This window comes from Eurosta solidaginis, chromosome 5 (assembly GCF_040869045.1).
Source record: "Eurosta solidaginis isolate ZX-2024a chromosome 5, ASM4086904v1, whole genome shotgun sequence".
NCBI classification, from domain to species: Eukaryota; Metazoa; Arthropoda; class Insecta; order Diptera; family Tephritidae; genus Eurosta; species Eurosta solidaginis.
The window spans coordinates 205642999-205658332 of record NC_090323.1 but is presented as its reverse complement, the minus strand read 5'-3'; the positions used below and the strand labels follow the sequence as shown (position 1 = coordinate 205658332).

General features: G+C 36.4%; 2 protein-coding genes across 3 annotated transcripts in view; one reads left to right on the top strand and one right to left on the bottom strand.

Annotated features, from left to right (window-relative positions):
• Positions 1-861: 861 nt before the first annotated feature.
• Positions 862-6091, top strand: Surf1 (surfeit locus protein 1). The gene is made up of 5 exons (XM_067787673.1): positions 862-1151; positions 1666-1787; positions 1838-2032; positions 2104-2271; positions 4550-6091. Exons 1-5 carry the CDS (start codon positions 873-875, stop codon positions 4758-4760), a joined length of 975 nt encoding a protein of 324 aa, XP_067643774.1. The 5' UTR covers positions 862-872; the 3' UTR covers positions 4761-6091.
• Positions 4815-15334, bottom strand: part of sgl (UDP-glucose 6-dehydrogenase sgl) — a 78220-nt gene continuing 67700 nt past the window's right edge. For both annotated transcript variants that reach the window (XM_067787671.1, XM_067787672.1), the window contains exon 5: positions 4815-6519. In XM_067787671.1, the coding sequence (XP_067643772.1) occupies positions 6343-6519 (177 nt within the window). In that variant the 3' untranslated portion in view covers positions 4815-6342. The remainder of the gene's footprint in view (positions 6520-15334) is intronic.

The following is a 15334-nucleotide window of genomic DNA, read 5'->3' as shown; positions in this document are numbered from 1 at the left end:
GGAGCACGCTACCATCACACCACGGCGGCCGCCCATATAATTTATTTTTTATAACTAACGCTACCAACCAGGCATTGTGAATCAAACTAAAGCGGCAATTATTTTATAATTACTTGTCTTTAGTTAGGCAACGCTGCCTTTAATAAATCTACTTTTTCAAAAATAGATGTCGCTGTTTAGCCTTTCGCGTATGAGTAAAGCGGCAGTCATTGGTGCCGTATGTCGTATCGCTGTACATACGACACCAATGACTCCCGCTTTAGGGGCACCAATAATCAGCTTAAAGCTGGAGACATTGGTGCTTTATCGGTAACCGTATCGGTAACCTTTTAACAGCTGAATCGACCAACCTTATGAGAATCAATGCAATCGATTATTGGTGCCGCTAAAGTCGTAACCGTATCGTAGCCAACCAATTGGGTTTTGGTTTACCGTCGTAACGATAAACAGCTGATTACGTTAGGGATACGGATACAGCGATACGACATACGGCACCAATGACTCCAGCTTAAAGCTGCAGACATTGGTGCTTTATCGGGAACTGTATCGGTAACCTTAAAACAGCTGATTCGACCAACCTTATGAGAATCAATGCAATCGATTATTGGTGCCGCTAAGGTCGTAACCGTATCGTAGCCAACCAATTGGGTTTTGGTTTACCGTCGTAACGATAAACAGCTGATTACGTTAGGGATACGGCACCAATGACTCCGGCTTTAAATGAAAAACAGCGGCGACACCTGCCCATCACATTTCACGTGTGCGAAAATATCACAATGATCCAAGCATTCCCGCGAGAATTGAGCGTGAGCCGGAGCTGTAAAACTCACTGTATGACGGCAATTAAGAAAGAGAACAGCTGACCTTAACAGATGTTTGGTGCAGCGCTCAAAAGAAAAGAAAATTATTTCATTCTTATCTTCGCATTTTATTTCGCAATAAAAAATTTAAAAATGTTGCGACTTATTACAACCACGATGGCAAGAGGGCCTATTCCTATTAAATTAATACCAAACACTGCGAAAATTCCGTCGACATTACAAATGTATACCTTCGTACACCGAAGATGTCAATCTACAAGAGGCACAGGCACTTCTACAATGTATTTGCAGAGTCAAAATAAAATAACCCCACTTGGATGGTTTCTTTTAGTAAGTTCGGTAATAGTCTAGTTGAGGGGTCGACTGCTAATACGCTACCAAAAATATCGAGAGAGGTGTCAAACAACCGAAAAAAGACCCACGGGTACCTCCGAAACCGGGGGTCGGATCCATAGTATTTTTGCGCAGAACACCTTTCTGCATTGGCGGCCTTCGGCCGCGCTTATAAAAAATAACCCTGGGCTACGCCATGCCAAGTCCGGGTGTGTTGTATAACCGTGGCTACCGCCACGGTGATGCACAATTTTTTTTTGTGGGTATAAACACAACAACAACCACATGGAAATCGCCAACTTCAACTGCAAATATCTTCAGACAGAGATAAAATTTTTCTTTTCCGCCTTCGGATTATTGTTCCCGAGATTAATACGCTTCTTTTGACACCTCACTCGATATTTTTGGTAGCGTATTAGCAGTCGACCCCTCAACTAGGCTATTACCGTAAGTTCTTGCTTTATGGTTTTTTATTACCTTTTGAATGATTCCCTTCTTTTTCAAATAAAAGCTTGTGCCAGTATCCACATTTGGCTTAGGTTGTTGGCAAGTCAAACGTAAAGCGTGGAAGGAACAATTAATCAAAGATTTAGAGAATCAACCTAAAATGGAAGCAGTACCACTACCAGCAGAGTAATTGATTGTGGTTTATGAAAAACATCATTTTTAAACACTTTTTTCAGTTTAAGCGAAGTTTCTGCCATGGAATATAGATTGGTATCGGTTCGTGGAAAATTCTTGCATGATAAAGAACTACTTATGGGTCCACGTTCCCTTATACGTCCCGACGGAAAAGAAACAGATGGAGGTGTATTTTCTCAGCGTGATGTCGGTAGTGGATATCTTGTGATAACACCTTTCAAGCTAGCTGATAGAGAGTAAGTATTAGAAGACTTATAATTTTGCGAAACTTGTCTTTCCTGGTTTTTATTATGTGGTATTTTTCTAGAGAAATAATTTTAATCAATCGAGGGTGGGTATCGAGAAAGCAAGTCAATCCAGAAACACGCAAGCAAGGGCAAATAAACTCCGAAGTTGAGTTGACAGGCGTAGTGCGGATGGCTGAAAGCCGACCACAGTTTTCACCAGATCACAAAGGCGGTGTCTTTCTTTACAGGTTAATATATCATACAAGCCCCGAAAGTGTTATTATTACAGATATAAAAAATTTCAAAATTGGTATACTCTGATTAACCTTTAATTATAAAAAATTTAACTTACAAAGTTTCTAAACAAGGACGATGTCAGACTACTTAAAAGGTCCTATCTCAGCGAAGTCATTAGTAAAGTGATCTCAAAAAAAAAAAAACCGTTAAAAAGGTGGTATAATATAGGTCGATATATGAGAAACAATATTTGCAAGTGCGACCTTAGCCGAAGGTTTAAGTCCCGGGAATTGTAACACCAACAATACTGGAGACAATTTTGACAAACCTCCACTCCAGCTATCCCTGTTTCGCGATAATTGACGCCGATCGGGAGTACCAAGGGAGGTCTGGTCTTCCCCCACCTGCCTATCTCAACCCAGTGGAGGGGTTCACTTTCCTCTGCTTCCCAACTGCGGTGGCCGGACCGTCTTCGTCCATTCGCACAGCGTGACCTAGCCAGCAAAGCCTTCGAGTTTTTATTTGCTGGACTATTGTCATATCTTTTTTTAAAGCTCATCATTACACCTCCTTCGATACTCGCCGTCGGCGTCACGGACAGGACCATAAATATTCCGGAGAACTTTTCCCTCGGAACACTGTAAGAGCCATCTCATCTTCTGTCGACAGCGTCCATGATTCCGATCCATACATCAGACGAAATCGTTCCCATTCTCGTTTTATATCCGTCAACAGTAACGTGGCTGCCAATCCCACAACGGTTTAGGAGGCTTAGAATATACCCCCGGCAGGTATGCGTGTCGCAAGAGGTGACTAAAATACCCAATTGATTCAAGGGGTTTTGTAGCGCAAACCTTTTAATGGGTTGCCAGCCCAATTTATAGCTTCTCCAACCCATTTGTTAACCTCATCTAGCAGTGGAGAAACTTGTTTCCTTAGCAGCCCAGGCTCTGGCGTCCTGTCCGCTAAAAACGTTGTCGATAACAGTTTATTGAAAAAAAAAAAAATATATTAGTATATACATACAATATACATGAAAATTTTACAATCAAATGAAAATTTTTTCAGGGGATGAAAATAACCTTAAAAATCAAAGTCGAAAAAAGTCAAAAAAATTAAATTTCGCAGGCTCGAAAATTAAATTTTTGAGTATGGTAGGTAGGTTGAACTGGCCGGTCCATGAGGACCTCACATATACTGATTGAGTCCGTAGTGTTACCAGAAGTTTGTTTTAACGACCAAACTGAAAAACCCTATCAAAAACCAGGACCTATGTTATAAAATAACTCCGTCCTCTTGGCAAATACTAGAAGCTTCCTAGGACTTAAGCCACTTGCTGCTTCTAGATCTGACAGCTGAATCCTCCTCCAACCCGCACTTCCTACATCTGCTATCACTGACCAAGCTTACTTTAAAGGCATGTGACGCCAGAAGGCAGTGTCCAGTCAGAATACCCATCATGAGTCTACAGTCCTCTCTTTTTAAGGATAGAAGCAACTGTGTTAGTCTAAGGTTGTAAGACCTACACATAATCTTCGACACTTTACAGCCCCGCGCTTGAACACACGCCTTTCCCGCTTGGTCGATCATGTGCACCTCTCGCCTTCGCTTAATCTCGCCCAACCTAATTGGGACATCTACGGAGAAAGCTTCAAGGGATGCGCCCTTTTTAACTAGTTCGTCCGCTTTTTCAAGCCCATCTATTCCCATATGCCCTGGGACCCAATAAAGATGTATGCTTCTCCCTGTCCCGATTCTCTCCAGAGACTGCTTACACTCTAACACGCATTTAGATGCTGTGCAATGCGAGATTATTGCCTTAATTGCTGCTTAACTGTCAATATAAAAGTTAACACCGTTGCAGCTTAAGCTATTCTCTTCCAGGGTTTCTACTGCTTTGGTTACGGCTAATATTTTCGCTTGGAAAACGGTACAGTAATCCGGCAGCCTGTAGGATCTGCTTATTTCCAGATCAGCGCAGTATACCGCAGACCCTACTCCTTCCACTACTTTGGAACCATCGGTGTACACATCTATCGCCTCATCCGCCATTTGCGCACCCTTGCGCCAACCGTCCACCTCTATTGTGGCCTTAAGATCTCCCTCGAAGCGCAGATAGGGAATCATGTAGGGAATCATGTTTTTGAGTATGCGTAGTGGAACTTTTTTTTCCTGTGCCAAAATCCTATCGAAAAATCGATGGCGCGATATCGGTTAATAAATCGACCCAGTCTACTATGTATATACTTTTTTTTCAAGCACATACTAATTAATTTTTAATTTCATTAGAGATTTACCTAAAATGGCTAGATTAACCGGCGCAACTCCAATTATGTTAGATGCAACATACGAGTCTTCAATACCCGGAGGACCCATAGGTGGACAAACGCGTGTCACATTGCGAAATGAGCATTTGTCTTATATATTGACTTGGTTTAGTTTATCAGCTATTACTTCATACTTATGGTATAGGCAAATAGTGAAGAGAATTCCTTATTAAGTCACGTATGCACTTACATAAGTAATATACCGGAAGCATAAATAACTATAAAAATAGCTTTAGTTATTTTTTTTAATTTCAAATATGTGTATGTACGGGCATTTGTTAAAATAATTATAATTTCATGCATACCTTAATGAATGTTATTTAGAAAAATTATGTATACAGATAAGTAATTCATTTAATATATGTACATATAAATTCTCTTGGCATTACAACTATTTTGTATGTATTCATTTGTGTACATAATTTTAACAAATACGTGTTATTTTATGTATTAACTATAGTAAATTGCATTAGCCGATAAGTACGCTTGATAGGAAATTAGCTGAATGTTGTCGTTTCGAAAATGTCAGCATGGCTAGATTGTGTGAAATACATCTAGATGTACATATCGCTCATTTACTTCAATAGTGTCATAGCTCAAAAAACATGACTTTTGAGTTAATAACATATAAACGTACCCAATAAATATGATCTATGCTGTATAAAAATATTTGTGATCAGTTAAAAATTTACCACGTGCTATAAAAATATGCCTTTATATGCGCAACATATTGCAGTCGAAATCTTTGAATGGCTCTCCTGGAATGTTGTTTTTTGAATTATGTCACTATTGAAGAAAATGAGCGATATGTACATATGTATGGGTGTTTGAACTTTAACTTTAATGCTTAATACAATGTGGTAATATATTTTATAAAATAGGACAAAACAACTTCCCTGTCCCCATACAAAGCGCTTTGAGAATGCTCCACGCCCATTATTTTTTTGTATTGCTTAGTTGAATAATATGAATATATATTATAAAATATGGTTTTTATAAATAATTTGACATATATTTACCATATTTTTGCTATTTTATTTTGTTTACCACGTTCAATGAGTCACATGTGAACATATAGGACCATAAGAAATAATTTAAGTTTTCGAATCACAATATCGGTAAATTGATATATAAAAGTCAAAAGCGTGTATTAGTGGGCTTTTTTGTTTAATTGAAGGTAGAAGTATATACAAAAATTGAAGAAAATATCAGAAAAAAAAAATCGACATTTTCTTTCATTTTCCTAAAGTTTAGGTCTTTTGATATACATTCGCAAATATATAAAATAAAGACATGTTCATACCAAGAAAGCGTCTTTAAGTTGTAAAAATAAATGAGTCGCATGTGACTCGTGAACTTATTTCAATACGCTCTTATGAGTCACATATGACTCATTGGACAGGGAAGTTGTTAAAATACATATTTACAATGATAAATATTTTAGCAAAAAAAAAATAAAAATTAAATACTGCGTTATAAGTTGGTTGAGGCTATCAATGAAAAAGTAATGTAAGTCACAATTTATTTATTTGGAGCAAGAATGACAAAAAAGAAATGGTTAACTTCTTGATGATAGCCTCATTTATAGACTTAATTAAATGAGATTTTGCCGGAATTTTTTCAACACACAGCAAGAAATGCATACATATACTGCATATATGTATGTGTGTGAGATTTCTTTTTTCAAAATCTGTATCTATAGTTGGAAGCAATTGCAACTGTGTATGTATGCATGATTGTTTATACGGCGGCTTTCTACAATTGCGGTATATTACCCCATGAACGCATTAGACCAGTGCGTTGATAACGTTTTCCAATTGTTTGTACGTGGAAACCGATTTGTTGCAGTCTTTCATGATCCAAAATCTTACGTCCATCGAAGATATAAGCTGGCTTCATCATTGACTCGTATATACGTTGGTAATCTAAAGTCTGATCCATGAAATATAAAATAATATATTTTCTAATTAGTAATAATAAAAAGATAAGCGGAAATACATATCCGTTTAAAGTTTTAAACATTTTTGATTTATCATTTTTTCTTTTTAACTCGAGATTTATATTTTTTATTCTGGCTACTCACAGAATAGTATTCTTGCCGTGTTTGCTCTCTGCTCGACATACATATATGTGACCCGGTCTATGAAAAGGTGGCTTATGACTCAAAAAAGGAATTGCGAGAAACAGCTGTTAACAGCTGTTTTTTTTTTTTTAGTCATAAGCCACCTTTTCATAGACCGGGTCACATATATGTATATACATTTACAGCCCAATTATAAATATTACCTCGGAATTTTGTTCTCGCGGATGCTTATTTATATACTTTTCAACTTAAAATAAGGGTAGAATATTAGTATATTTTAACACGAATTTTTACAAATTAGGGTTTTTTTGTAAAAGACACAAATTGATTAAACTATTTCTATCCATTCCTTGAATTTAACACTCTTTGTTTTAAATCTTAAAAAAAGCAATCACATTCATAATACCTACTTTTCTTCATTAGCCGGTTTTCCTTTTTAAACGGTTTTATTTAGCTTGACTTGACAGCAGGGATGCACCTTAACGTTAAGCTAATCATTTATCAAAAAATTTCCACCGTTTCCGTTGAAACACTTCGAAATATTATCGATAAAGAAATTATCAAGATAAATTGTATCTCGTTTTTAACCGAAACGAAAAGCTTTCGTTAACGTTAAAAACGTTAACGAAAACGTGATACTTTATGTTTGAATTGTGCTGGCAATGCTATAGCCATGGTGAAGCCGTAAGGTGGCAACAACGAGCGCACATACACACACAAACTCTATGTAATTTGTTTGTGTAATTCGTTGGTGGTAATGTCAAGAATACTCTGAGAAATGTTCGTACTGTCAAAATTCATGAGAAAAGTTGCAATCAGCTTGGATAATGCTTTCACCTTTAATGACTCCGCCATCAATCAGCTTTGCCAGCATAGTTTGAAATTAATAATCAACATAAACGATTTGATTTCGTTTTGATATGGCAGAAAACGAAACGAAATCATTTCGTTAATTTGACGATCTTAACGTTAATAAACGAAACGAAATGACTTCGTTTCGTTTATTAACGTTGATTATCGTAACGAAATGATATCGTTTCGTTGGTTAAGCATGCCTGCTTGACAGGCTGCACGGCCGTTGTGAACGAATTTTGTAATTGAAATTTAAGTAACTTCCCGATAAGCTGCAAGCTTGAAATTTGGAATATAGTTCAGAACCCGATGACAATGCAATAATAGGAAAAAATCGCCGCTAGGTGGCGCAAGAATCGAGATATTCACAAAAATCGTATTTGTGGGCCGATATGGCTCATATTTGGAACACACAATACATACATGAATAGAAAACGGCCTGTCAAAAAAATCGCCGCTAGGTGGCGCAAAGATCGAATATTCAAAATTTTCGTATTTGTGGTCCAATTTGGTCCATATTTGGAACACATAATACATACATGAATAGAAAGCGACCTATGATGTCCGATTTGGCTCATATTTGGAACAAATATTACAGTCCGGTAGAAGTGACATCAAAATATTTTGGAGTTCAAGGAGAGACAAGCATACGTGGCGCAGAGTGAAGTAAATTCTTTGGAAGGACTATGTATTGAGGGCTTAGATTGTAACAAATTGTCATGAGAGTCCTTGTAATAATGAGTTACTAAATGAACTAAATAGAATGAGAAATAATAGACAATTAAATAAAGACTAAAAACTTGAAAATAAAAAATTAAAAAAAAATTTAAGTTAAACGGTTTTATTGAAAACAATACTTACATTAGGTAATAATAATGCTAAAAGCAGAACATATTTAGGTAGGTCCTAGGTACTAGTCATACAAGCGTTGGACGCGTCAAATTTCTATCGATAGTCATAAGTAAGACCAACTGAATTCAAGGGGTTGTGTAGCGCAATATATAGCTTCTCCAACCCAATTTTCAACCTCACCTTCGAGCGACGAATCCCGTTTCACTAACAGACGAGGCTCTGGCGACCCCAAGCTCCTCATAGAACTTGGGGGTGGGGAGGGAGGGATGGCCTGAAGGTTTAATGTGGCCATATAAATCGTTCCCGAGATGGTCGGGCCAACACCTTAATGGTGCTGTGTTACCGTAGCGTATCGGATCTGTATCCGACAAAGGACCAACACATCGATAACACTCCCCAAAACCTTCGGGGAGTAACATAATCGCTACAACAACAACAACCAACTGAACCTTAATAGGGTTATGCTACGCCTCACATTTTTAAAAATCTCACGCGCCCAACGCTTATTTAATTGTCTGATCAACGCCCTAGATTGATGAGGAGTGTGATAACTAGTACCTAGGACCTACCTAATTATTTTCTAGCTTTTATATTGTAACGAATTTACTGAAATTCCGCTTCTTCCAAATCTTCTACTAACGTTCGAATCACTAAACTGTTGAATAAATAACTCCAATATTGATGCAAAAATGGCCTTTATTAATACTATGTTCAAACAGAAAAATAAATTGAGGCAATTTCGATTTAAATTAAGTGGTGTTCATACAACTCAATTTAGCTTACACAATAGCAATTTCATAGCTGGTTGGCTCATCTCTACACCAACAACATACCTTTGTTCAGACTGTCAAAATGTGCGTGTTGGTATTAGGCGAATGGAATGGAATGAAAACATAAAACTTTGAAATTTTTGTGTGTTGTAAGAAAATGTGTTCAATGTTTTGGTTTAATTTTGAGTTTGCCATCTTCTTTTGAAAATCCCTACTCCAGTGAAATGAAAAACATAAAATCAGCTGATGAGATGAGCCAACCATATAGTTGAGCCATGCGCAACTGACGTTTAAATCTACTCAATAAACACACTTTACAAGGTTGCATTTGTAGTTTGAAACAATTTATTAGGCAATTTTTTTTAAATTGGCAATTTATTATTACAATTTATTATATGATAAATTGCGTAAGAAATTGCCTAAATTGCATAAATTGCCAATTTGGTGGGTGTTTGTACCTAGTATAAAGTACTTCACAATAACACTTTGCAACTAATAGCTTGCTTGCTTAAACCAAGCTGATTTTCAAAATAATACTGCTATTGCTCGCTAGATAGCGTCCTAAATCCAACTGATTATCGCGCCTGTACTGTTGCTGCCTTTTATACTCTCTGATTTCCTCGTTCGCATTTTCTAGGCGCTTCCATTTCTAGAATCTACTAGTTTGTCATTAGCTATCCAATTTCTTAGCTGTAACTACAGATGCACGATTTTATAGCTTTCCCTTTGCATACTTTCGGAAGTATCTCAGATATATGCCTGTGGTTGTGCGTTGCTTCTCTGCTGCGTGTACGTACATATGTGTAGACATAATGATTGATTCGTTTATGTAGATACAAGTGACTGTCTGCTTTATTGTTCTTGTGACTTCATCAGCTTGGGATGTATCACTTAGCGTCACTAATATTCGTCACACTGCCTCCCACCTAAGTCTGATCGTCCCGATCAGACAAATCTCTCGATCTAAACGCCGCTAGCATCTTCAAATGTACCACTCTTCTACTTCGTGGTTTCCCAATGGTTTGTATGCGGCAAATGGTATCACTGATCTTCTTCACAACTTTGTTCGGGCCTTCCCAACTGCACCGAATTTTGGATGGAAAACATTTCCGCCGGTGAGGGTTGTATAGCATTACCAAATCTCCCTCCAAGAAACCTTCCGAATTAAAGTTCTTGTCATGCCAGTGTTTCATCTTACTACTCATTACCCTGGGCCGTTCCCTCACACTCTGTTCTTTGGCCAATGAAGAACTACTTCGCAGAGCTTGATCTTGACGAATTTACTTTGTACCATCAGTATAGTCTTGACGTTTCACAACAGTAGTGTGCGCTGGCTTGAAACCCCCCTTGCATTCTTTCTCGAAAATTCGTTCCTTTGTTTTTGTGCGTCCATTTGTTTTCGTCAATGCCAGTGTTTCTCTCGCAGGTACTTTTGATTTCACTTTATTTGGCCCATTCGATCCATCAACCTTTGCCCGATCTGCTGCCTTTGACTTTTGTGGTTTTTGTCGTCGAATCTCTTTCACCAGCACTCGATTACTGCTGAACCCTTTTTCCAAACTGAAGTTAAGTGGCACATCCTGGTTGTATGGATAAAGTAAACTCACATCCGTTATATAACATAAGCTATGTGCGTGGAGCTTTAGTTGCATTTGACAGGCGCGGGCAGTTGGCAACGCGTATGTCAAATGCAGCTGCAGCCCACGTCACTGACAGAAAAATGTGATAAGAGACAAGATAATTTTTGCAACGAAAGTGACCGGACGTGTTGTCCAGTGTGAATAAGAAAATTAAATTAATAAAAGTGCTTATAGCATTGAAAACCTAATAAGGTGTTTTTCATTAAAACGGATAGTGGCGAGAAGCGACCGCCACGCTAAGATCCTGCGGAAAATTCTGTGGAAAACAACCACGTTGTGGAGGCGGCGCCCTCGAGCAATAATTGCAGATGAGCAACCGAGTTAACCATTTTGGGGTTCTCACATGGCGACCGTGAGGCTGGAACCCGGTCTTTCCTTTTCAATTTTGGCAACGCAACGAATCGGACGTCTTTTTTTACCAGTGGTGAGTGGGAAAATTTTTCTTTGAGTTGGAAAAAAAGCAAAAGTGTGTGGTGCGAAAAACGTGCAAAAATATAACAATATAATTTTCTAATAAATTCTGAGATTCTGACACATAAATTACTAATTAAAATTTTAACCTACGGCGTAATTTTCTAAATAAATTCAACTAAATTTCTTCTAAATAAATTTTCAATAAACTACAATGCAACTTTCTAACTAAAATTCAACAAAACCTCAATATACAATTCTCTAAATAAATTCTACTAAACCACCATATAATTTCTTAAAATAAAATTTAACAAACCTAAAATATGTTTTTCTAAATACAACTTTAAACAATTCTACAATTCAATTTCATAAATTAAATCTAAAAACGACAGTACAATTTTTCTACATTGAATTTAATAAACCGTAAGAACAATTCTACCAATCAACATTTAACAAAAGCAAAATTCAACAAAATTATAATACAATTTAATAATGAAAATTCAACGCAAAATTTTATAAATTCCATAAATTTTACATAACGGCACTCGCACCACGCCACGCTTAACGGCGAATTTAACGGCACCCAAAAATTGTCCACCACCACCAACTTTAACACGCAAAGACGCATACCAGCAGCAGCAACAACACCAGCAACGATTCAGGTCTGCCAGCGCAGCAGCATCAGTGACCAGAAAAAATAAGTATACATATATGTATTTAACATGAGGCCTACGGGTATTTTTCTTACGCTTTATGTATGTATATTAAAACACTTATGAAACTTGTATAAAATTCGGCGTTTTCGCAATTAATTCAAATATTTAAAAATTCAAAAATTAAAGGAAAAATTAATTTCGCATTCATATAAATTTTGGATTTTGACATTACGGTGGTTTTCGGAAATACCAATTAATTTTTTTGATACATGCGGTGGTTCCGTTAAAAACCAATTAACTTTTTTAATACATGCGGGGGTTCCGTGAAAAACCAAATTGAGATTTTTTTTGGAATAAAGCGGTGCGTCCGTGAGTACATTTTAAGACTTTTACCATAATACTTACATACTTTTGAGCCATTTTGAATTCAATTACTTTTTACAGATTTTTCATGAAAGTATACTGCAGTTTCAATTAATTCTTCTAGTAAATTGTTAAATATTTCCTTAGCGACTATTCACCTGCAAATCAGTTCCCTTTTATAAAATTTTTTCCTTCTCTCTTGTTCCTTAACTATTCAACTTCAAATATAAAAGCAGACATTCAAATAAGTACTTCATTAATTTCATAGTTTGAACTGAATTATTGGTGCTATTCTGACAACTACATATGTACCTTAGAAGTGGTAAGCAAGTGCAAAAAAACTCAGACTCAGAATCCGATAATTCAGCCTCAAGCTACGAAAGTTTAGCTTCATCCTCGACCGAAGAAGTCACAAACCAGGAAAATAGATTTTCTTTGTCAGCAGATTTTCCAGGCTTCGAAAATTCTTCCATTAAAAATTCAACTTCTACTTTAGATTCAAATCTTAACGGTTCAAATAGTGCAAAACTAACTTCAACTTCTTTTACTTTAAAATCAGATCTTAACGATCAAAATAGTACAAACGTAGCCTCACCTTCTGCTAATTCATCTCCAGATTTTAACGATCAAATCATGGCAACACTTGAGGAAAAGAAAATTTTCATTAACACATGTGCTAATTCTATTAGAGAAAACTATAGTGGTGATCCTCTAGCACTTGATTCTTTTATAGATAAAATCGCATTACTTGAACAATTCGCTACTGCAGACTTAAATGATACTTTTATAGCGTTCTTAAAATCAAAATTAGAGGGTAAAGCCCGTGAAGCACTACCAACACAAGTAACTTCAGTCAATGATATAAAAACAGCTCTACGTAATAGGATCAAACCAGACAACTCGAAAGTTATAGCAGGGAGAATTGCAGCGTTGCACGTTAATAACAATAATTATACAGATTTTGCGAAAAAAGTTGAAGATTTTATTGAAGGGATCACTCAAGCAAAAGCTCACGAAATGGCAGTCGAACAAACTGTTAGCGTGTGTCGATTAAACGCAAAATCAAATTTAGTAAAAACCATTTTAGCCTCAACGGCATTTACAGATCCGAAAGACGTAGTAGCAAAATTAATTGTAGAACAAAACAACGAAGTAACTGAACGTCAGGTTTTAGCTTTTCGATCACGTGGTAATAACACATTCAGAAATTCACGTAGTTATCGAGGTTTTTACCCAAACAGCGGCTATACTGGTTATAGAAATAATAGTTCATTTTCATATAATAGTAACTATAACGGTAAAAATAATCAGTGATATCGCTATGATAACAGAAATAGATACCAAAATAACAACAATAATAATATACGTCCAAATAACAATTACAACAAATACAAATACAAACAGCAGTAACAATAAGAGGTAACAATTCTAGATCATCCAACGGTAGAGGTAGAAACGCAAACGTTCGCGCTTTAAAAGCCAGTGCCCCTCAGGAGCGAACACTGAGGGAGGACGAATTAAGCGAGTAAGCGAACTTCCCTCACCAATAGCCATCTATTGTTTAAATTTAAATTACTCTGATTTCATAGAATTACAACTTAACGAGTCACAAAAATTTTGTTCTTTCCTAGTAGACACTCAAGCGGAAATTTCTTTAATAAAGATATCATGTTTAGACAGAAATATTTCCTTAAATACGAACGACATTATTAACATTACCGGTGCCACTTCTAATTGAGTTTCGACTTTAGGTAAAATTACCGTAAATTTAAATTTTTCTAACTTTTCTATTAAACATACTTTACATGTAGTAAATGAAGACTTTAATATTCCATCCGATGGCATACTGGGTAAAGATTTTCTGAAAATTAACAAATGCATTATTAATTATGAAAGAAACAGTATTTCCTTTTGGGTAGGTAATGAAAAAGTTGCGATACCAATCCTACACGGAACAGAAGGCGACAGTTGTATCATTCCACCAAGATGCGAAATATTCAGACTTTTTGATTTAGGAGATTCACCCGAACCACTTTTCGTGGACTCGCAGGAAATTGAAAAAGGTGTTTTCACAGCTAGATGCATTGTTAATGCCAGTAACCCAATAATTAAAGTTATAAATACCACGGATGATATAAAGTATGTGAAGAGAAAAAGTATTAGGACAGAAAAACTTTCAAATTATAATGTTTATACAATTAACAAGACAGAAACAGAAGACAAACGTACGAAAAAACTGACTTCAATTTTAAAAAATCAAATACCTCAACATGCTCATAGTAAATTACTTGACCTTTGCATAGATTATGCCGACATTTTCGCTCTTGACACGGACAAAATGACTTTAAATAACTTTTACGAGCAAAAATTAAGACTGACAGACAACGAACCGGTATATGTTAAAAACTATAGATTGCCATACTCTCAACACGAAGAAATAAATCGCCAAGTAAATAAATTTTTGGACAATGATTTGATTGAACCCAGTTATTCGAATTACAATAGTCCTTTGATTGTAGTCCCAAAGAAAGATACAAATGGTCAAAAAGCTTATCGTATGTGCGTAGATTTTCGCGCAGTAATCAAAAAACTCATTGCTGATAAATTCCCACTAGCTAGAGTTGACGATATTTTAGATAATCTCAGTAGAGCAAAGTATTTTTCCACATTAGATCTTTTTTCAGGATTTCATCAAATCCCTTGCATCCTGACTCACGTGACATTACTTCTTTCAGCACTGACCGTGGCGCATTTAGATGGAAAGTGCTTCCATTCGGCTTAAATATAGCACCAAATTCATTCTCACGAATGATGACAATAGCTTTTTCGGGTATACCACCCAATGTCGCATTTTTGTACGTCGACGATATTATCGTCATAGGGTGTAGTGAAGCACACCACATTAAAAATCTTTCAAAAGTTTTCGATACTTGTAGGTCTTTTAATCTCAAACTTCACCCAAATAAATGCAACTTTTTACGACCAGAAGTTACATTTTTAGGTCACAAATGTTCAGCCAAATGTTTGTTGCCAGACGACTCTAAAATAAACGCAATTAAAAAGTATACAAAACCGACTGACAAAGACGCGGTACGACGATTTGTCGCGTTTGCAAACTAT